We start from the raw sequence: 20209 nt of genomic DNA, 5'->3' as shown, positions 1-20209 counted from the left end.
ATATGTGAAGTGCTTTGTAAACCTTTAAGTGCCATATAAATGCTAGCTGCTTTTATTATTAGTTTTATTCTTTCTAATAATTATTTTTGTTTAGTTGTTATTAAGTAATCATAATAATAGTACCAGCAGCAATAGACCTACTCTGATACATCTTTAGAGTAGGGAGATGATCTTAGTTTTTCTTTCTTTCTTTTTTTCTTTTAAATTTTTAGGCAGTTGGGGTTAAGTGACTTGCCCAGGGTCACACAGCTAGTGTGTGGTCTGAGGCCGTATTTGAACTCAGGTCCTCCTGACTTCAGGGTCGGTGCTCTCTCCACTGCCCACCTAGGTTCCCTGATGATCTTGGTTTTTCAAAGGCTATGCCACCAGGCTCTGCCTACATACAACTTATGGAATAGTATCAAGTATGAGTCTGGTGACACATTCCATGGCTTTCATTGAAGGTTGGAGGATCTCTCCTGGGGATTGGCTGTCAGGTGATGATTCTTTTCAGCCACAGCAACTCACAAAGCCTGCCTAAAGGAGAGAAGATTTAGGATGGACATTATTATTGTCCTCAATTGTTTGAAGAGTTCTTATTTGGAAGAGGGATTACATATGTACTGCCGACCTCCAAAAAAATAGAACTGAGACCAGTGGGTGGAAGCTACAAGGAGGCCGATTTTGATTCATTAATGGGGGACAATTTCCTAATGATTAGAGCTGTACAGTGGAATGGATTGTGTCTTCACTTGAGGTCTTATAAGTGAAGGTTAGATAACCCCTTGTCAGGGTTATTTTAGAAAGAATTTTTGCTTTGGGTAAGGGTTAAACTAGATAATTCCTGGTGATCCTCTCCGCTCTAGGTGTCTAAGATAAAATGCATGCAGGGGGAGTGGAGCTTTTCATCAGTCAAGCAACTGGCCACAATGATGAAATTGTGGATCCTTGAAGTATAATTACAAATAATAGTATTCATTTTCCTTTTACTACCACTAAAAGGGATTGCTAATAGCATCAATACTTGGATATAAAGAATTCACCTGCCTTTATGTGGGGAGCAGCTTTCATTTTCTAGGAGGTTCGGGAGCACAGCTATGAGCCAATCAATGAGTCTGTAGCCCTAAAAGTCTCTGGCCCTGTCCCTGCTTCCACTCCCAGGCACCATAAGATTCCCAGAAGACATCTGAATTACATGACTTTAACAGACTCCCAGAATTATTCTCTCCTCTACTCTCTCCCCCCAGTCCCACGAAGTAGCATTATCACCCAAGGCACTTCAGTGCCTGTGAATCATTTGCAAGTCTGTTTGGTCACCAGAGGAACTGATTTAGAGATAGGAAACAAAGGGTCAGAATACAGAAGTTTTAAAGAGTATATTTCTGTAGGGATCGGTGTTCTCACTAGGTATCTTGTACATTTGGGTAACGGATATGAAGGATACATAGGGAAGTCTCCATGTTTGAAGTTTTAGTTAGTGAAGGGCCATACGGATGAAGATGAAGATCAGGAGAATCTTGCAAGACTGGGGCAGTGAGTCCCAGCCTGGGAGAAGTTATTACTTATGATGCAGACTTAGAGGATGAGGTCTGCTTGATGGGATTTCATTCCTTTTGCCATCTTTGTCAGCTTTGATTGGGTACACCCCAAATTCAGGTGTTACTGAGTAAGGTAAGCTTGCAGTCCAGTAACAGTCCCCTGAAGGTGTTACTGAGCTCACCCCACCATAGGCTGCTGTTATATTGCTCAGTTGAGGCCTCTGTAGAAATTGTCTTTGCCTCTTTTCCAGCCAACATGACTAGGATGAAGGTCTAAATGGCATACTTATTGTGTGTGTCCTAGTAATTGTCAAATGAGAGGAGTAGTCAACATAGTAGATGGTTTGAACTGAGATTGCAGGTAGACTGAACAGATCTTAGTGATTCAAAGCTCCTTGGGAATCTGCATTGTTGTAGCCAAAAGATACACACACAACTCAGGTTGCGTTAGCAGGCAGAGCAGCTTCCAAGACGAGAAGTCAGATGATGCCACTGTGCTTTTCCCTGGTTAGACCACATCTACAGCCAGGGATGAATGGAACGAGACTAGGTCTGGAAGACAGTTACTGGAATGGTGAGAGCTCGCAACCATGCTGGCCTAGGGTGGGTTAGAGGAACCGAAAATGTTCAGCTGAGAGAAGAGAGTATTTAATGGAGTCCTGGGATTGCCATCTTCGGGTGTTTACAGACTGAATGAAGGCTCAGACTTATAGCAAGGACCAATGGGGGGTGGGGTGGGAGGTGAAAGTTACAGAGGGACATTTCAGCTCAGTCTCAGGGAAAACTTCTTAACAATTAGAGCCATCTAGAGATGGAATAGATGCTTCAGTGTGTAATGAGGAAAGATGGAGCCGTTTACTGGATACTGTAGAGGAGGCCTCGACTGGGTTAAGTGACGCACCAGCCTTTAGGATCTCTTTCAACCTTATCACTTAATGAGACTGGTGGGGCAAATATGTTCATCCAAAACTATTTTGTCAGTCTCATGGGCCTTCACTGGGACAAAATATCTACTTGCCAACCTTCTGAAGGAATGAATGCGGCTTTGAGGTATTTTGGTCCTAACTATTCAAGTTGTTCATCTAGGGCAAAACATTTCCACAGGGGCACCCTCAGGTACCTTACCACAGGAGACTGGCTCAGGCTCAGGGACTGCCAGATCTTGTGGGCTAAGAACTGTCCAGGTCTATTCCATGGCCAGAAGCAATTGGAAATTATCCAGGGATCAGAGCAGGGAAGGGAGGGGCCCCCCGGCATTGGTTCTCTAGAGTAAGACCCGGAACACACAAACTGGAGGCAAGTTGAGGAAAAAATGAAAAGCCGACTAGACTAACAACAGAATCCTGTCCCCAGCCAATCTGCTCTGGAGGTGACTTTAAAGATGATACTGGCAAAGATCAAATTACTCACAGTTGGGAACAGTACTCTGAATTCATCAATCTCTGTTCTCAGAGGCAGCCAAACTTTTCAAAGAAATCTGAGCAGGAGGGAGGAAGGGTACTGTAGATGACAGTGGGCTCTGTGCCCAGAGAGGCTGGATGTCCAGCTGAGGATAGGATGTGCATTCTGGGTCCCCTAGTTCCTCAGGAGGAAAGAAAGTAGCCCTTTGGTACCAACTTGTCAGTGTTAAGACTGTATTGAATGATGCTTTCTTTCACTTTTACGAACTTTGGTACCAAGAGCTGCAGAGAAATAAGGCAGTGGGCCAAGATGACATGTCATACAATTTACATCTAATCTTTATTTCTTTTGTATTGGGCTGTCTTGGAAATCTATTTCTGTATGGGGAGAAAGTTTGAATGTCCTTGCTAGGATCAGAAGAGGTTGTATGGGATAGTCATGGTATCTGGAAAATTCTGATTGGTAGGAAGTTTTTCTTTATATTTAACTGAAATCTATCTCTCTGTAAAGTACAACACCCCCCTATTCCATCCCCACCCCAGTCTCCAGCTCACTGGAGGATGTCCCTTATCTGTTTTCCATGTTATTTCTAACAGTAGAAGGGCAGGTGGATCTATGGGTATTCTGCATCCTATAGGTGTCTTATGTACCTATTTCCCTAGACACCTGGCCTTTTTTACCCTCCGTCTCTGTATGAGCAGCATCAAAAATTAGCCCTCACTACAGATAGGAAACAGGCTTAAAAAGCAATGGCCTAAGGCTCAGATTGTATTGGATATAAGGGGCAGAGCTGGGCCGAAAGCCTCAGACCTTTATGATTCCTGGCTCGCCTGGCTTCTGTGAAAGCTACAGACACACTTAGGTTGGGAGCCAGGAGACTGCCCAGGTCCTATGAGCAATGGGAATTTTAATTAGGAGCCAAGAACAGCTCCATTTCCAGGAACCTTTTTCTCCCCCCAAACCAACTCCCCAATGGGAGTATCAGATCTCTAGGTTGGTAGCATCACAGAGTCTGCATTGAACTATATGGCCCAGAGTCAAGCCCTGATTTCTGGACTAGCTGTCCCCTGTCTATAAAGGATCCCTTTGCCTAAGAAAGTCAAAGACTTTAACTGGAAATCTAATTCACCCTCACATCCTTCTCTCACTGAAAGAGTCACTTCTCATATTCAGATAAGGCACCTGAGGTCAAGCCGGCTTGGGACCACACAGCACATCCATAGGAAAGCTGAAGAACACTGATGAGTGAAAAGGAATTCAATGTAATCCACCATTGTGACACCAAGCATTCTGGTTATTAACTTCAAGACTTGAGGCCTCTTGGGAGAGGTCCTTTCACACAAATCATCCATACATACACAGAAAGCTACAGACAGACCTACTCAGAGAGATGCGTGTGTGTAGAGGAGGACATAGCCACAGACCACAGAATTACAGAATTTCAGGATTGGAATGGAAGAGAAATTCCCTCTATGCTATGCCTGACAAAGGATCATGTAGCCTCCACTTCTTGAAGTCTTACAGTTATGAGCAACTCACTACTTTCTAAGGCAAAATATTCTACTTTTGAACAGCTGTAACCACTAGTCAGTTTTTCTTTTCATCTGGCTAGACTCTGCCTCTGCAGATGCAGAACAAGAGGTGGCTCCTTGTTCTGACCCCTGAGGCCACGCAGGATAAGTCCGATTCCTCTTCCATGGACAGCTGGAAGCTGGAAGCAGGGAAGGTGGAGCACAGATGTGCCTATAGAGAGGGGTGTACATGAGGAGAGCATGGTAGGTCAGGAGGCTGAGGAGAAATACCTGCCTACCCCCTACCCACTTTCACGATTCAAACAAAGACATTCAGACTATCCATATACACTCACATAGTTGCAGACACACCCATCAGAACACAGGAGGATGTAGTCACATAGCCGTGGCCACAGATGTGTGCACGCATGCACACATATACACACATACACACACACACACACACACAAACACACGAGAGCATCCCTGCAAGCATAGATCCACAGATGCCTTTGGGGCATATACACATATGTGTGAAGCAAAAAGCCTGAAATTATTAGGAAGCTCACTTACCGGTTGCTGACTTCTCTTAGGGTTCTTAGTACTTCTAGAAAACCAACCAAACCAATTAGAGCCTCAGCCCAGGCCTAAGGACTCTTGACCGTTAGCCTGGTGGCGGTGAACATTCCTCTTCCTGTGCTTTGCCTCAAGTAGAAACAATGAGGACTTGTGGGAAAAAATGACAGCTGCTGTTAACTTTGGGTCTTGCCCAGCAGTCCCTCTTGGACCTCTTCAGGCAGCCAAAGATGCCACTAGCCCGGCACTGAGCTGTGAGATAGGAGGCACAACACTGAACCAAGCCAGAGCCCCACCCCTCCATTGCCGGCTTAGTTGATGGCCCATCCCTTTGACTGGGGACACAGCGTCCCGGCTCAGGTCACCCACACACCTGGGTGTGTGGGGAGCCTCACGTGGCATACTGCTTTCTCAGGTTGCTCCCAGCCTTACCAGTTGGGCTGGAGTCATTAAATGCCTCTTCCCTTGAGGCCCCACAAGGATGCCAAGGAGAGGCCCAAATAAAACCCAAAAGAAAGCAATTAAGCTAAATCCAGAAACTGATGCTTTTGTAGGCTATCCTGAGGACTCTGGATGCCAGAACTATTTCAATAAGTATTGCCTGTCATCATCATCCTCTGAGGACCATCCCTTCCCCCAGCACTGAGCCGAAGTGGGGTTTGACTGCTCTCTTTCTCATCAGATCAGCATGCAAACTCTCTTGATAACGAGATTGTACCTAATTGGCCTGGACCCAGCTTGCAGCAGCTTCCCATGGCATCATCTCCAAAGAGCTCCATCATGCCTGAAGCCAGAAGGGCAAGTCTGAAGGTCCTGGGCTTTTAAACAGCTTCTTCAGAGGCTTCAACTGTGGGCGATACCATCGGCCCTGTACTGGGCACTTTCATCCCATCTCCCTCTGGAAGATGATCAGGAAGTGATCTACTTAGCCTCACCATCCCTTCAGCAGGTTTATTTGCCCCTTTTACTCCTACTGGCTGTTCCTACACAAGGAAAATGGAATGCTTTAATCCTCAGTTTACCTCAAGGCAAAATGACAACCCCCTACCCCCACCCCAGTTCTTGCCCTCTAAGCCTTCAGCCTAGCAAAAAGGCACCTTCACTCGGGATATTAGCAGATTTCCCTGAAGCACTGGGGGCAAAAAATGCCACCAGCATCTGGGGACATATCTTTCAAGGGGTTAGGATCCCAAAAAACTCATGCAGAGAGCTGGAGGCAGAAGCGGGGAGGTGCTGAGGATTTATTTTCTTTGGGGGAAAAAAAATAGCCCCTCCTCCTGCTCATCACCTCAGAGAGATGTGCATGAAACTTGACCTCCTTCCCGATAGCATCTCCCCAGCCCAGGTACTGACCTCTCAGTGTGCTGCAAAGGCCCCTCCTTGTTTTGTACCTACTATGAGGGGGATGTTTATTCAGAGAGAGCCCAAGGAGCTTTGAGCAAACTCGAGGGGATTAGTTCACCAAGGCTGCTGGTATAAAAGCTGTCCTTGTTCCCACCTGCTCCTGCAGAGAGGCGTGACCAGGAGCTGGCCAGGCAGGCCACCCCTGGGCTGCATCATGTTCTATGATTGCCTCTTCACAGCTCCCTGCCAGCGTGAGTAACACCCCCCCCCCAACTCTGCCTGCTGAAGGACCATAAAAAGTAGGAAGGAACTGGGTGTGAATGAATGGAAAGGAGGGGAGGGAGGCAGCCTAAACTAAGGGGTCGGGGGGGGGCAATATCCCAGACTTCTGCGGCCTCCTAAGACTAAGTTTCTATATTTTCACCTGCAAAATAGATAAGTTGGTCGAGTACTCTGGTGGGCACGTTGTGAAAATCATTAGCAAATTGTGCTAATGTGCTTTAGAAGTGTGACCAAAGGCCCAGACTTGAAGGCAGGATCTCCCAAATCTCCACCCTGGTCAGGGAAATATTCCACATCTGAGCTCTTGTTTTCCTCCTTCGACAAGGATGGTCTCCCTCTTCCTGCCTTTCTGTGGTGTCTGTGGAGCAGAAGACATAAAAACTCCTATCAGCCTAGCCAGGGGTAAATAGAATGAGAACTGCAGGGAGCATTGAGGAGGACGTCAAGAAGACTGGAGAATGTGTACCATAGGAGAATCAGTGGAAGGGGCTAGAAGTACTTATTTAACCTAGAAAAGGGAAGACTGAGTAGAGGCATAATAGCTTGTATTCCAACATTTGAAGAGTGGTTGTATGGAAGGAGTGAACTTGTTCTGCTTGGCCCTGAGCGGCATAATTAGGAAGGGAAGTCCTAGAGGGAAGTGGCAGGGGCTTATTTTAACTACAGAAAAGGAAAAACTTAGCATGTCCAAAAAACTTACTGACAATTGTCTAAAAGTGAAGTTGGCTTCCTCAGGAGGCAGTGAGTTCCTGTCCCTGGAGGTCTTTCAGATGGAGGCTGGGTGATTCTTTGTCGTTGCTTGTAAAGAAGATTCTTGCTCAGAGGTTAGACTAAATGACCTCTAAAGCTCATCCCTTCCACCTGTGGGATTCTGAGCTTCTGTTGTTCTTCCTGAGAAAGCCGTCCTGGGTGAAAGGAAAGGTCAGAGGGGGCTGGAGTCAGGGAGAAGGGAAGGGCATTGGAGTTTGAGCCTTGGGCTCCTGTTTTCCTGCAGAGTCATATCCAAGAATTTGTCTCATGAGGCCTTCATTGCTCTAGTTCTTTCTAGCCTTCCCTCTCTCTTTGCCCATGTCTCACTAGACTTTAGAATACCTCTTCCATGCCAGTCACAGGGCCATGCTTGGGGCTTTCCCCTGGGAATGAAGCCAGGTGGAAGAGTGGACGGTTAGAGTGGACAGGCACTAAGCCTTAGAGCTCCTAGCCAGCCCATTCCTACAGGATCCGTGGACATGCAGCTGACATGGGAGGTGACCCCAGCTGCATTCAGAATGATAATCTGTAGTAGGAAGTGTAGACCCTGCTGGAGTTCTGTTGCTTCCTACATCCACCCCCTCTGTCCTCTTCCTACCACTCTAGAGACTTTCTCAGACCCTAGAACTAAACCCAGATCCCAAACTTCTCGCTCCCACTACCCTAGGGACAGTGCTGCACAGTGTGCCTGATGTGCTCCCTTCTTCCCTACAGAAGGGACCATGAGGGCCAGTGACACCGTCTCAGAAGCCAGCCCAGTCTCCACAGCCAGCCAATCTGGAGTGCCAACACAGGTGGTCCAACAGGTCCAAGCCACACCGCAGGTATGGGGCTCCCAAGGTAAGGGGATTGAATAGCTGACTCTCAGCACGACGGGTTCTTAGGGCCAAAAGGGGCTGTCTCCAACCACTGGAGCTCAAGTTTTCCCCACCTTGGAGATGAGTAGACTGCTTCTCATTGCTCCCTCCTCCACCACTGCCCTTTAGTTCTACCCCTCACCATCTGCCAGAGCCATCTGTTTGCCTTCTCTTATCAAGATGCTTTGCTCCATTCTGCTCAGCTCCCTTTCCCATCCTCCCCTTCCCTCACCCCACAGTTTGGGGGTCAGGGCCAGCCCCCCTTCACCTCACTGGGCTTTGTTCCAACAGCGGTTGCTGGTCCAAGCAAGTGTGCAAGCCAAGCCTGGTGCCGTGTCCCCTCTGCAGCTTACCAGCATCCAAGTGCCCCAGCAGGTAAGGCTGATGTGCCCAAGGAAGGTGACACCATCTTCTCTGGGGCCTCATGGGTCCCACCATCCCTAGCCACGAAAACCAAAGATTCCTAAAGGGGGATGGAGACACCTCCTTTACTAACTTACCTCCCTGTTGCTTGCCCACAACGTGAAAAACAGAAACCTTTTCTGGCCTGCCCAGTTCCAGTCCATTTCTAATCAGGGAAATTAGAGCTGCCAAACCCTTGGCTATCCTTTTGGTCAGGGATCTCCACTGAGAAGAGCTATGCTAGTTCAGTCTGTTTTTTACCTCTCAGGAGGCAGCCAGTGTCAGGGAAAGAACACTGTCCCTGGGAGTTGACATCCCTATATTCTCTGTTCCCAAGTTACTATGCCGCCTTGAGAAAGTTAACTAAAACCTCATAGGATCGTGACGTCCAGCACTAGAAAGGACCTTAGAGATCACCAGGCTCTGTGTGCTCAGAGGTACAGCATGGGCTAGTGGACTCGGAGTCAAAAGACCAGGCCTCTAATCTCCCTTCACTATTTACCTCCTGTGTGTCCTAAGTCAAGCCCCTTCCCTTCTCTGGTCTTGGTTTCTTTATCTGCAGATGAGACGATTGGACTAGGACTAGATGATCCCTAAGGCTCTATGAGCTCTAAAAAGCCCTCCAGCCTCGGAAGGTTAAGGGAAATTGAGCCTTCTTCCCATTATACTTCAGCCCCTATCAAATAGTAGGCTTCTGAGATTAACGATTCTTATGAACCTTGGATCGAGAGGCCAGGGGCTCCTCTTTCATACTCTGCAGAAAAGAGATTAGCCCTTGTACCCATGGACCTAAACAGCCTGAATTAAAGCAAGTGCAGCAGGAGTGAGGGAGAGGAAGGGGACCTTCCCCTAGCCTCAGGAACTGTGGAAAGAAAGCAGATTCCTGTTCTTGCCCCATTTCCTCCCTTACACCTCCATTACAAAGAAACCTTTTGGGTTTACGCAGAACCCTATTCCAGTAGCCTTGGGTCGGAGAACATGGACTGTGGAGGCAAAATCCACACCTCCCACCCAACAGGGTGAGCTAATGCAAGTGAATCCCACTGCCAAGAAGGTCTTCTGGACACCTGGCAAACATACTGGAAATAGACTCCAAAAACTGTAGGGGAGAAGCATTGAACTTGGTTCTGGTCCTTTCCCCTTACTGACCTTAAGTTTCTCATCTGCACAATTATGGGGTTGGATTAGATAGTGTCAAGAGATCCTTCTAACTCTAACATGCTTTGACTCTTAAAGGCCAGCCCCCTGATCTGGGATTGGGTCATGTTCTCTGCACCAGCTTCTTCCTAATCACAAGCATTCTTCACACAGCGATTGGTGGTGCAGAGCACAACCCAGGCCAGCAAAGGGGGGCCGGCTTCATTAGCTGTTCATAGTGTCCAACAGGTGCACTCTCCCCCAGAGGTAAGTGACAGCCCCCAGCCCTGTGGGCCTTCCCTCCTTCCCACCCATTTCTGTCATCTTTTTCTCTCCTTAAGCTGTTTCTCTGCGTGTCTCCTCCCTTACCTTGCCTCTAGCTCTCAGATCCTGGCTTCTGTAGGTGACATTTAATGAGGTCAGGATGGCCTCTAGCCAAGGTTGGCAGCAAAGGATTTTTGTCAGGAAACAGAGAATGTCCTAGCCCAGACTGAGCTTCAGCAGAGCCTGGGCTTTTAAGCTCAGGGAATGGAAAGCACAGCAGCTTATGAGGCTGGATATTGCTGTGTGACGCCTCATCCCCAACCCACTCTCCCAAGCCTGCCATGGACAGCTTCACCTCATAGATAAATAAAAGCAGGTTTTCATGTCTCACTCACTCCAAGATCTTTACAGGGATTTTCCAGTCTTGGAGTTGGGGGCAGGTGAGACATGGGGGTTTATAAGCTAAGCCACTGAGAGCAAGGGCCAACTCCACAAGAGGCCAAGAGGTGTCTTAGGAGCATCACTCTACAGCCTAGGGATGCCTGTCACTCAGCCTGACCCCTCCCTGCCTCTCAGATCCCTCCCAGACCAGTACCCATAAAAGAACCAAGCAGTATTCATGGATTCCCTGGAGTATAAGCCCTGCAAAGCCAGGGAGAAGACAAGGTCTTTACCTCCTTTGGCTGTCTTATTATCCCTCCAGTAATATCCCTCCAATCCATTCCAGCATTTCAGTACCAAACCAGGGGGTGGTGGGTGGCATGAGGCAAAGTATGTCCCAGGGGCTAGCCTGAAAAATGCCAAGTTGGACTTTAGAGAGTGTCTAAGAGAGATTTGAGATCAGTCCTCAGCAGGGACAAGTTTTTAAGGGGGAGACCCAGCCAGCACTGGGTACTGAGCAAAAAAGCTCAGGACCTCTGGATTCATTTGCAAACGTTGTTGCAAAAGGAGTTCTCTTCCCACTGTGATCTGTCTAATTTCACCCTAAGCCCTTTAGCAGATACAGGGAATTGCTGAGAGTGGGTCCCAGAAAAAAGCCTACCGTGATGCCTGTGCTCAGCCCACCCTGATGTGTGCTTCAGCCTGTCCTTGCCTCTCTCTCTGTGTCTCCCCCCTTCTCTCTCCCTCCCTCCGTGTGTGTCTCTCTGTCTCTCTCCCTTCCTCCCTCCCGTGTGTCTCTCTGTCCCCTCTCCCTCCCCCCATGTGTATCTCTCTCTCTGCTTCCCTCCCTCCATGTGTGTCTGTGTGTCTCTGTCTGTCTCTGTCTCTCTTTCTCTGTCTCTCTCTCATTCTCTCAACAGCGTTCACCAGGACAGGGGAACAGCTCCACCAGCAAAGCTGGCTCCGTGCAGCAGCTCCAGGTGCACAGTGTCCAGACCGTCCCTGTCACACAAGAGGTATCCGACAGGGGAGGTGCCCAGGCAGAGCTGTTTCCAAGGGTCCTGGAACAGTCTGGAATGTGTAACCACTTTAGCATCCAGCCAGCACAGACCCTGTACAATATTTGAAATGGGAGGCCCACAATGGGGTTTGGAGTTGAGACCAGATTCCAGATCCTCCCTCTGCTGACTCCCAGTGGGACATTGGGCAAGTTTCAACCTCTTTGGGCCTCAGGTCCTCATTTAGAGGTGATTTCTTAGGCCTTGCTGGTTCTCAGTCATGTTCAGTGATTTACCCAAGGCCACACAGCAAGTTAGGACCAAAGAACCCAAGAAAACTGAGGTCCATTAGAATGACCTGCCCCAAGAATAAGGTTGGAGATTACCATTCTGCCCTCCGTTCCATTGTTTCTCATTGCCCCAGAACGGCTGACACTACTCATTTTATCACAAGATGCTGAGTCCTGTCCTGGGAATCTCTTAAGTGAATGAGCGAGCAGTGGGATGGGAGGCAGAGTTTTTCTGTCTGATTCAGTTGAGGAAGTGGATAGTTCATCTTTATGGCTTGGCTGGGAATACATGAGTATTGGCCTGTTCTGTCAGGGAGGAACTGATTACTACCTATCTGCATTTCCCTGTTGGCAAAGAACCATGAGAGGAGGCAATAGGGGAGTCCATTCCACAGGCTCTGGATTGTGCCGCCCCCTGTAGGAACAAGAGGGGCCGCAGACTCTGGGACTCCTTCACGTGCTTGAGTGCTAGGCCCTTAGCTGCTCTCAGCCTAATGAGTGACAGGACAGTGAGGAGGAATGCGGGTGCTCCTTCCAGTGATTTGGGATATTGTGTGTCCCCGCAGAGATCTGTCGTGCAGACCACTCCACAAGCACCAAAATCGGGCCCAGTGCAGCAGCTGACAGTACAAGGGTTGCAGCAGGTCCACGTCACTCAAGAGGTCTGTGCTCTCTGGGCCGCTGGCTTTTCCCCTTCCCCTCCCCCCACTCCCCTGAAGGTTTTTCCTGCCCAAGTTGTGACTGGATGGGCAGTTTTCTGGGCACTGAGAGGCCCTAAGAGCCAATGGGCTCTACAGCGAAGGGGCTGAGCAGATGATCACTAAGGGCCCTCCAGTGCTAAATACTCACCTTTCAGAAGGGAGGCCCGTTAGAATATCTTGCCCCAAGGACAAGGTCAGGGATAAAACTGACTTGCCCACTTCCCTGCCTAAGACACTAAAAGAGAAGCTGCTATACATTTTCTTTGACTGTGGGACCTTTGTAGGACATAGACCAGGGCGTGGAGGGGCACCTTTTAAACTTCCAGACAGACGGACACACCCAGCCCCAGACCTGGCCCCGCCCACACCCCCCGCTCCCGCTACGTGCGAACCTGTGGGGCCTCCCTCCTTCGTCCCAGGCCGGCTTCCTTGTCTCCCAAGTGGCCCGGGGCAGCGTCTGGGGCCCCTAAGGCCCCGTGGGAGGGTCCCGCGCTTGGTGCATTTGCCAGGCACCCTGCCCGCACCCCTCCTCCCAGCCCCCTGGCCAGGGCTGCGGGTGATGGGCCAGTGTCTCTGTTTGTCCTCCAGTGCTCAGGCAGTCAGTTCCCCGCTAGGAAGGGAGAGCAGCAGGAGCGAGCAGCAGAGCCGCCTGTGGTGCGGGCCGAGCCGGGCGAGCGGGCTGGAGAGGCGCCCCTGCTGTTAGAGTGCAATAGCGAGACCCCGCAGTTAGGCAGCGGCAGCCCGGAGCCCCGGCTCCATTACCTGCCCGCGGCGGCGGCGGCGGCGGCGGCGGCGGCGGCAGCAGCGGCCGAGCCGGGTTCTGAGCAGTGGGTGGAGCTGGTGCGCGTGCTCCCCCAGCAGCTGCTCCTGCCCCAGCAGAAAGTGGTGATCGAGCCCCTACCGGGGCTCTCCTCCCGAGCCAGCCCCGACCAGAGAGTCAGGATCCAGAGAGTCCCCCAGGTGCTAGTGTTCGGCACTGCAGCCACAGCCCTGAAAGTAGGTGGGGAGAAGGGGGCGGGGCGGGGCTGACTTCTGCCCAGAGCCTGCCCTGGTACCCCCAGCCTCCCGATTTAGCCAGGCCCCACCTCTAGGCGATTCTTTACCCTTGGTCCTGGGGCCCTCGCCCCTCCCTGTCTCCCCAGGGCTCCTAGCCCCTGCCTTCCTGCTCCTAGGCTCTGCCTTTTACAGATCCAAGCCCTGCCCACCCCCTTCCTAGGCCCCTGCACTTAACAGCGCTGTCCGAGCTCACCCCACCTTTCATTCAGTCTCCATTTTACTGTCAGGCAGCAAGCCTGAGTTTCTGGCCACTGGTGTGAATTTATTCTGAACAAGAGCACCAGGGTTCCAGACCTTGAACAACAGTTTTTCTTAGGTAAACAGCCAGACCCCTTGTTGGGAAGGCCTCCTGCTCACAGGTCAGCCTCTGGGCTCTGTGTCTGTTGACGAGGAGCACAGAGTTGTAGGTGATATAAGCTCTTCCAAGAAGAGGCCTGTCCTGCCCTGCATGTAGAAACTCTGACCTGGACCAAGCTTAAGCCTGAAGGCAACCCAGTCCCAGGGGTCCCTTGCCCTGTTGTATCATCTGCAGTGCAGCCTGTGCCTCAGTTCCAGCTCAGTTACTGCTGTCTGGCCCCAGTGTCAGAGGATGCTAGCCCTCCCCATAACCCTTGGTCTCTTGCCCCAGGTGCAACAGCTCCAGCAGGTGCCCGTGCAGCATGTGTACCCCAGCCAGGTTCAGTATGTGGAGGGCGGTGATGCCAGCTACACAGCCAGCACCATGTGAGTACATCAAGGAGCAAGATCCTGTAGCCTTCATCCCAGCTCTCCTGAAGCCCAAATTCCAGATATAGACCGGGCTATTCTGCATTGTAGACAGGCAAAGCCATCACAGGCCCACCCTTAAGGTGCTTGCTCACCTCCAGCAATCAGAGGATTCTGTAAGGCATGAGAGGCTGAAACGTATCAGAACAGTTCTGGCAAGCAGAAAGTGGGAAGATTCATGCTGGCAGTGGTCACATGGGAGGAGACTGGGATTGAAATAGTCTTTTGTAGACAGGCAGAATCTTTGTAAGTGGAGGGAAAGGAGGGCATCTTGCACAGGGGAGGGGGTGGTGTGCCCAAAGGCACAGAGATGGGTGAACCTGGCACTTCATGGCATTGTCAGGAGAGACCCACCTGCCGAGCTCCAAAGGAGTAGGACAGGATCATTAAAAAGGAGTGGAAGATAGAGCTGAAGGCTCTTTGTGAACTGAGAAGGAATGGGATCAGAGCTGGGCTTTGGGAAGATTAATTGTGGCAAGATGGAAGGGAAGATCTTGAAGTTGGAAGGCTTCCGTCACAGAGGCTATGGCAGTAATCCAGGTGGGAAGTGTAGGGCTGTGGGAATGGACAGGAGGGAAGAAATAGGCCTTGACAATTGATTGGATCTAGGGGGTGGGGAAATAAAAAGAAGAGCCGCCATTAGCCTAGAGTGACAAGAAGGGTGATAGAGCCAGTGACAGAAGTGGAAGAGTTATAAAGAACATTCTCTCAGTTCCCCTTTGTTAGTTTTTTGGTACCATTCTAAGGTGGAAGAATGATATTCAGCTCAGTTCCCAACTGGACCAAAGCAGTTGGATGCTTCTGATGGGAGAAGTCCCAGAAAGCTTATTGAGAGGCAGAAGAAGAGCCTAGCTCTAGGGACAGGTTGATTAGTGGCTCTCATGGCTTATGACACTAAACATTTGGTAATTTCTTGGATTCCCATAAGCTCTGCCACAGAGATGGCCACCCAGCCGCTCTTCTTCCCTGCTTTCCTTACAGTCGCTCAGGTACCTACCCCTACGCAGAGACGCCACTATACACCCAGAATGCGGGCACCAGCTACTATGAGTCCCAGGGCACAACTGCGCAGGTCAGCACACCTGCCACCTCACAGGCTGTGGCGAGTAGTGGCTCAGTGCCCATGTATGTGTCGGGTGGCCAGATCGTCACCAACTCTAGTGGCGCAAGCAGCGGAGGGGGCGGCGGGGGCGGCGGGGGCGGCGCCGGCACCTACGTGATCCAGGGCGGCTACATGTTGGGCAGCTCCAGCCAGTCGTACTCTCATACCACCCGTGCCTCACCAGCCACTGTAAGTGCCCCAGTGCCCCCCTCCTAGAGGGAGAAGGGGTGGGGAAGAGGAACATCACTTGGGGCAGAGGCAGGGGTAGAGCCTTGGGAATGTTTCTGCAGCACATCTGTCTTCTGCCTTCTAGTGACTACCCTGGGTAGTGACTGTCCAGGTGAGGGGTACAGGACGAAAGGATCAGAAAGGGAGGGGAGAGCCCGAGTTGAGGATGAGCAGAGGGGACAGAGGGAGCAAGAAGCGTTAGCCCATGACACTTTCCCCAGGAGGGCCCTAGGTCTGCCCTGGTTGCCTCCTTGCCATACAGGGGTGATGAGCGAGGGTCTTACCTAGGTGGGGGCTGGCCCCTGGGTTGGCTCCCTTCCCCCCTCCCCCCACTTCTCTCCCCCCCTAGGTCCAGTGGCTGCTGGATAACTATGAGACGGCTGAGGGTGTGAGCCTACCCCGAAGCACCCTCTATTGCCATTACCTCCTGCACTGCCAGGAGCAGAAGTTAGAGCCCGTCAATGCTGCCTCTTTTGGCAAACTCATCCGCTCCGTTTTCATGGGCCTCCGAACTCGCCGACTTGGCACCCGGTAGGTCTCTCTAGTGTTTTGAGGTCCTTCCCCAGAGCCAGGCCTCAAGGATGTTCCCAGGATTAAGCCCTTGGCCCCAGTGAGATGACCCTTCCTCCTTTCCTCACATAACTCTACCTACTAGTAGTTATGATGAAGCCTCAGGTTTATCACATATGTCAAGTGAAGAATTTCTTCTCATCCTCTTAGGTTGTGAGTCCCTTTTTGGTGACATCCTCAGTCACTCCACTAGAGAGTTATTTTGGGCAGATTTCCCCCCAGTGAACTTGTTCAAAGAGTCTGTATGGTCTAATGGATAGAGAGTTGGCGTCAGAATCTGGAAGACCTGAATTCAAGTCCCACTTCTGACACTGTGGCCTTGGGCAAGCCATTTAACTTCTCGGTTTGCCCTGGCCAATACTCATGCTAAATGGCTGCATTACTAGATGGAAGCCCACAAGGTGGTGGTTGGGCCTAGGGTCTTTCAGATTGACAGCAGAATAAATTTACTGTTTTCCATGCTGGGAATCACTCCACACCTCCACCTCCCTTAGCCATGACTGGAATTCCTTGGGACTTCACAAAATACTTTGTTTATACCTTCCTAGTGCACATGATGTCAATTATAACAATCTGTGTTAGTACATTATCTCCCTACTAGACTGTGACCTCCACAAAGATAATGTCTTCTCCAAACTTTGTACCATGCCCAGCATAGGCTCTGCAAATAGCAGGCAATGAATATTGTTAAATGAGTGAATCTCTAGCCTAAACCCTATCTCTAACTTTCCCCTCTTTTCTTTGCTGCTTTCCTTTCCAGGGGGAACTCCAAATACCATTACTATGGCCTGCGTATCAAAGCCAACTCTCCACTGCTACGCCTGATGGAAGACCAGCAACACATGGCCATGCGAGGCCAGCCCTTCTCCCAGAAACAGAGGTAGGTAGGCTTTGATGCCCAGCCTAGGGGTCTCTGGCTGGCAAAGCACCAGGGAGGGAAGACATTCCCTCCCACCTGGACTCACTCTTTACTTCCTCTACCTTCCCAGGCTTAAACCAATCCAGAAGATGGAGGGCATGACCAATGGTGTGGCAGTAGGACAGCAGCAGGCATCAGGCCTGTCCGACATCAGTGCCCAAGTTCAGCAATACCAGCAGTTCTTGGGTAAAGACCTGTCCTCATGCCCAGGAACATTGCTACACAGCCCACACTGCAAATCCCACCGCTGCCCCTGGGAATTCCCTGACCCACATGGGACCACAAAAAGTGTTTAGGGGGGGCAAGACTCCCTGAGCCCTACAGAGGTGTAATATTAAAAGAACTGGATTAAGAATCTGACCTGTGTTCTACTAGATAGCCTGACCTTGGGCAGCTCTCTTAATCTCCCAGGGCTTCTGTTTCTTCATCTCAAAAGTGAGGAATTGGGATGAGATGATTTCTGAGGTCCCTTCTATAAATGCTACGTTCCTCTGACCTGTCCTGGGTCCTTTGTACCCCCACAGATGCCTCAAGGAGCCTTCCAGAATTCACTGAGCTTGACCTACAGGGCAAGGTGCTCCCTGAGGGGATTGGACCTGAAGACATCAAGGCCTTCCAGGTCCTGTACCGGGAGCACTGTGAGGTATGGGGCCAGGCCCAGCATCAGGGTCCAGAGGGCCAGCATTGCTAGCCAGGAAGCATGGGGGTAGGGCCATGCTCTTCCTCCTATGGGGATGTTCCTGCCCTGCCCTCATCACTCTCTGTCCCCTCCTTGCCAGGCCATTGTGGATGTCATGATTAACCTGCAGTTTACACTAGTGGAGACCCTGTGGAAGACCTTCTGGAGGTATAACCTCAATCAGCCCAGTGAGGCCACCTCCCTGACTGTGTGAGTATGGCAGGAAGCCCTGGGCAACCACAGCAAGGGAGCCCATTAACGCCTTCTTACTGAGGAAGGGGGTCTTCACTCATGTCTGTGTGGGTCTGTCTGTATTCCTGTATGTACGTATGTACGTATGTACGTATGCACGTATGTATGTATGTATGTATGTATGTGTGTATGTATGTATGTATGTCCCTACATGCATGTCACCGTCCCTGTGTCGTATCATATCTATGTATGTCTGTTCCTGATTATGTGTCCATGTCTGTGTCCCTGTTTGTGTGTCTCCATACAGCCACGATGAAGCAGAGAAGCGACTGCCCAAGAGCAGCCTGGTGCTTCTCTCCAAGTATGAGCCTGTGCTCAAGTGGACCAAGGACTGTGACAACTTGCTGTATCAGGGCCTGGTGGAGATCCTTATCCCTGATGTGCTGCGGCCCATCCCCAGTGAGTAGGGCTTGGTTGTGGGCAGCCAGCCGAGGCAGGAGTGCTCTGCTCACCTCTCCCACCATTCTGTCTGTCCTCCACAGGTGCCTTGACACAAGCAATCCGGAATTTTGCCAAGAGCCTAGAGAGCTGGCTCACCAATGCCATGATGAACATCCCTGAAGAGATGGTTCGGGTGAAGGTGAGGGGCATGGAGCTTCCTGACCTGCATTAGCTCATCCCCATCCTAGAACACCAAACCAAAGGCCCCTGGAACTTGTGTAGTTTAGGTAGGATTTAGAATTAGAGGTTATCTTGGCACTTTTATTTTACAGAAGAGGAAACCGAGTCCTAAAGAAAGTGAGTCACTCAAGGCCACACAGATAGCAACTAGAATTGTAATTTGAACTCATGTCCTCTCATTCCCAGACCCAGTGCTCTTTTTCCCCAACTGTGAAGAGCCATAAATGCCAGCCTGAGGAAATTAGACTTGATCCTAGAAACAGTAGGAAGCCCAACCTAGTTAGAGCTGGGCTGTAGGAAGGGGACTGGCAGCCATGCAGGAAAAATGAGAGGGGACGGGCTGGTCAGGTTATTGCAGTGGTCCAAGGTAAGAGGGGAAGGAAGAGGAATATGGTCCAATGAGAGGACACTGAATTGATGTGGAGCCAGAGACCTGGATTCAGACCCAAGCTCTGCTACACGCTCACGACCTGTGTGATAATTCTTTCCTTCGGTAGGCCTCAGGTTTTATTGTTGTTCGTCCTTTCAGTCATGTCCAGCTCTTCGTGACCCCATTTGGAGTTTTCTCGGCAAAGATACCAAAGCATTTTGTCACTTCTTTTCTCTAGCTCATTTTACAGATGAGGAACTGAGGCAAACAAGGTTAAGTGACTTGACCAGGGTCACACAGCTAGGAAGTGTCTGAGGCCGGATTTGAACTCAAGAAGATGAGTCTTCCTGACTCCAGGCCCAACACTCTATCCATTGTGCCACTCAGCTGCCCCACAGGGCTTCAGTTTACTTTTCTATAAAATAAGTTGGTTGTACCAGATATTCTCAATACCTCCAGATAATTTAGCACTAAATCCTATGATCCCTTGAAGTCACCACTACACTCTGGTCCATAGTTCTCACCTCTAAAAGGAGGCTGGCCTCAATGGTCTTAAAAGTCCTCTGTAGTGCTGATGTTGGGCTATTCCAGGGCCTGGCTGTGGGTGAGGAGGGGATCACAGAAACAAGGGCATGAAAGGGCTCTGTCTGCAGGTGGCCGCAGCCAGTGCTTTTGCCCAGACCCTTCGGCGCTACACCTCCCTCAATCATTTGGCCCAGGCGGCCCGGGCTGTGCTTCAGAATACGGCCCAAATCAACCAGATGCTCAGCGACCTCAACCGCGTTGATTTTGCCAATGTGCAGGTACCAGCAGTCCCTAAGGATAGCTGGGGCCATCCTGGGAGGGGAGGCTCATGGGCAGCCCTGTCCTGCTCAGAAACCACAATGGTTTCTGGGAATGCCATGACATGGTGCGAGGAGGCAACCACTTGGGTGTGGGCTCAGAGCCTACGTCCCAAGCCACATCTCTCTGGCTGCGTTTCCCCAGGAGCAGGCCTCATGGGTATGCCGCTGTGAGGACCGCGTTGTGCAGCGGCTGGAGCAGGATTTCAAGGTGACTCTTCAGCAGCAGAACTCACTGGAGCAGTGGGCAGGCTGGCTGGATGGCGTGGTGAGCCAGGTGCTCAAGCCCTACCAGGGCAGTGCCAGCTTCCCCAAGGCTGCCAAACTCTTCCTTCTCAAGTGGTCTTTCTACAGGTGGGTGGTGCCTGATGAATGGGGACTAGGGGCAGCCTGG

At 50.6% G+C, this 20209-nt stretch overlaps 1 protein-coding gene and 1 long non-coding RNA gene across 8 annotated transcripts in view; one reads left to right on the top strand and one right to left on the bottom strand.

The window, feature by feature from the left end:
- RFX1 (regulatory factor X1) overlaps window positions 1-20209 on the top strand; it is a 38028-nt gene that overhangs the window by 15137 nt on the left and 2682 nt on the right. For 2 of the 6 annotated variants that reach the window (XM_020995041.2, XM_020995040.2), the window contains exons 3-19: window positions 8096-8205; window positions 8530-8613; window positions 9952-10044; window positions 11343-11438; window positions 12277-12372; window positions 13000-13407; window positions 14096-14190; window positions 15214-15523; window positions 15912-16093; window positions 16893-17012; window positions 17122-17237; window positions 17576-17694; window positions 17831-17940; window positions 18230-18381; window positions 18465-18562; window positions 19627-19776; window positions 19961-20169. In XM_020995041.2, the coding sequence (XP_020850700.1) occupies window positions 8096-8205; window positions 8530-8613; window positions 9952-10044; window positions 11343-11438; window positions 12277-12372; window positions 13000-13407; window positions 14096-14190; window positions 15214-15523; window positions 15912-16093; window positions 16893-17012; window positions 17122-17237; window positions 17576-17694; window positions 17831-17940; window positions 18230-18381; window positions 18465-18562; window positions 19627-19776; window positions 19961-20169 (2548 nt within the window). The remainder of the gene's footprint in view (window positions 1-8095; window positions 8206-8529; window positions 8614-9951; window positions 10045-11342; window positions 11439-12276; window positions 12373-12999; window positions 13408-14095; window positions 14191-15213; window positions 15524-15911; window positions 16094-16892; window positions 17013-17121; window positions 17238-17575; window positions 17695-17830; window positions 17941-18229; window positions 18382-18464; window positions 18563-19626; window positions 19777-19960; window positions 20170-20209) is intronic. The other 4 variants (XM_020995043.2, XM_020995046.2, XM_020995042.2 and 1 more) reach the window with 4 other exon arrangements.
- Window positions 1341-13000, bottom strand: LOC110214243 (uncharacterized). Of its 2 annotated transcripts, none has more exons than XR_002326238.2 (4): window positions 12804-13000; window positions 7332-8701; window positions 6774-6989; window positions 1341-5988 (listed from the first exon to the last, which is right to left on the bottom strand). It is a non-coding gene; the product is annotated as an uncharacterized LOC110214243 (long non-coding RNA). The 2 variants fall into 2 exon arrangements; XR_013486398.1 differs by having other exon boundaries at window positions 7332-7536.

The sequence above is a fragment of the Phascolarctos cinereus genome, unplaced genomic scaffold (genome assembly GCF_003287225.1).
Source record: "Phascolarctos cinereus isolate Bilbo 61053 unplaced genomic scaffold, phaCin_HiC Scaffold_4;HRSCAF=312, whole genome shotgun sequence".
NCBI lineage: Eukaryota > Metazoa > Chordata > Mammalia > Diprotodontia > Phascolarctidae > Phascolarctos > Phascolarctos cinereus.
The sequence above is the reverse complement of the archived record's forward strand: the minus strand, read 5'-3'. Positions and strand labels throughout refer to the sequence as shown.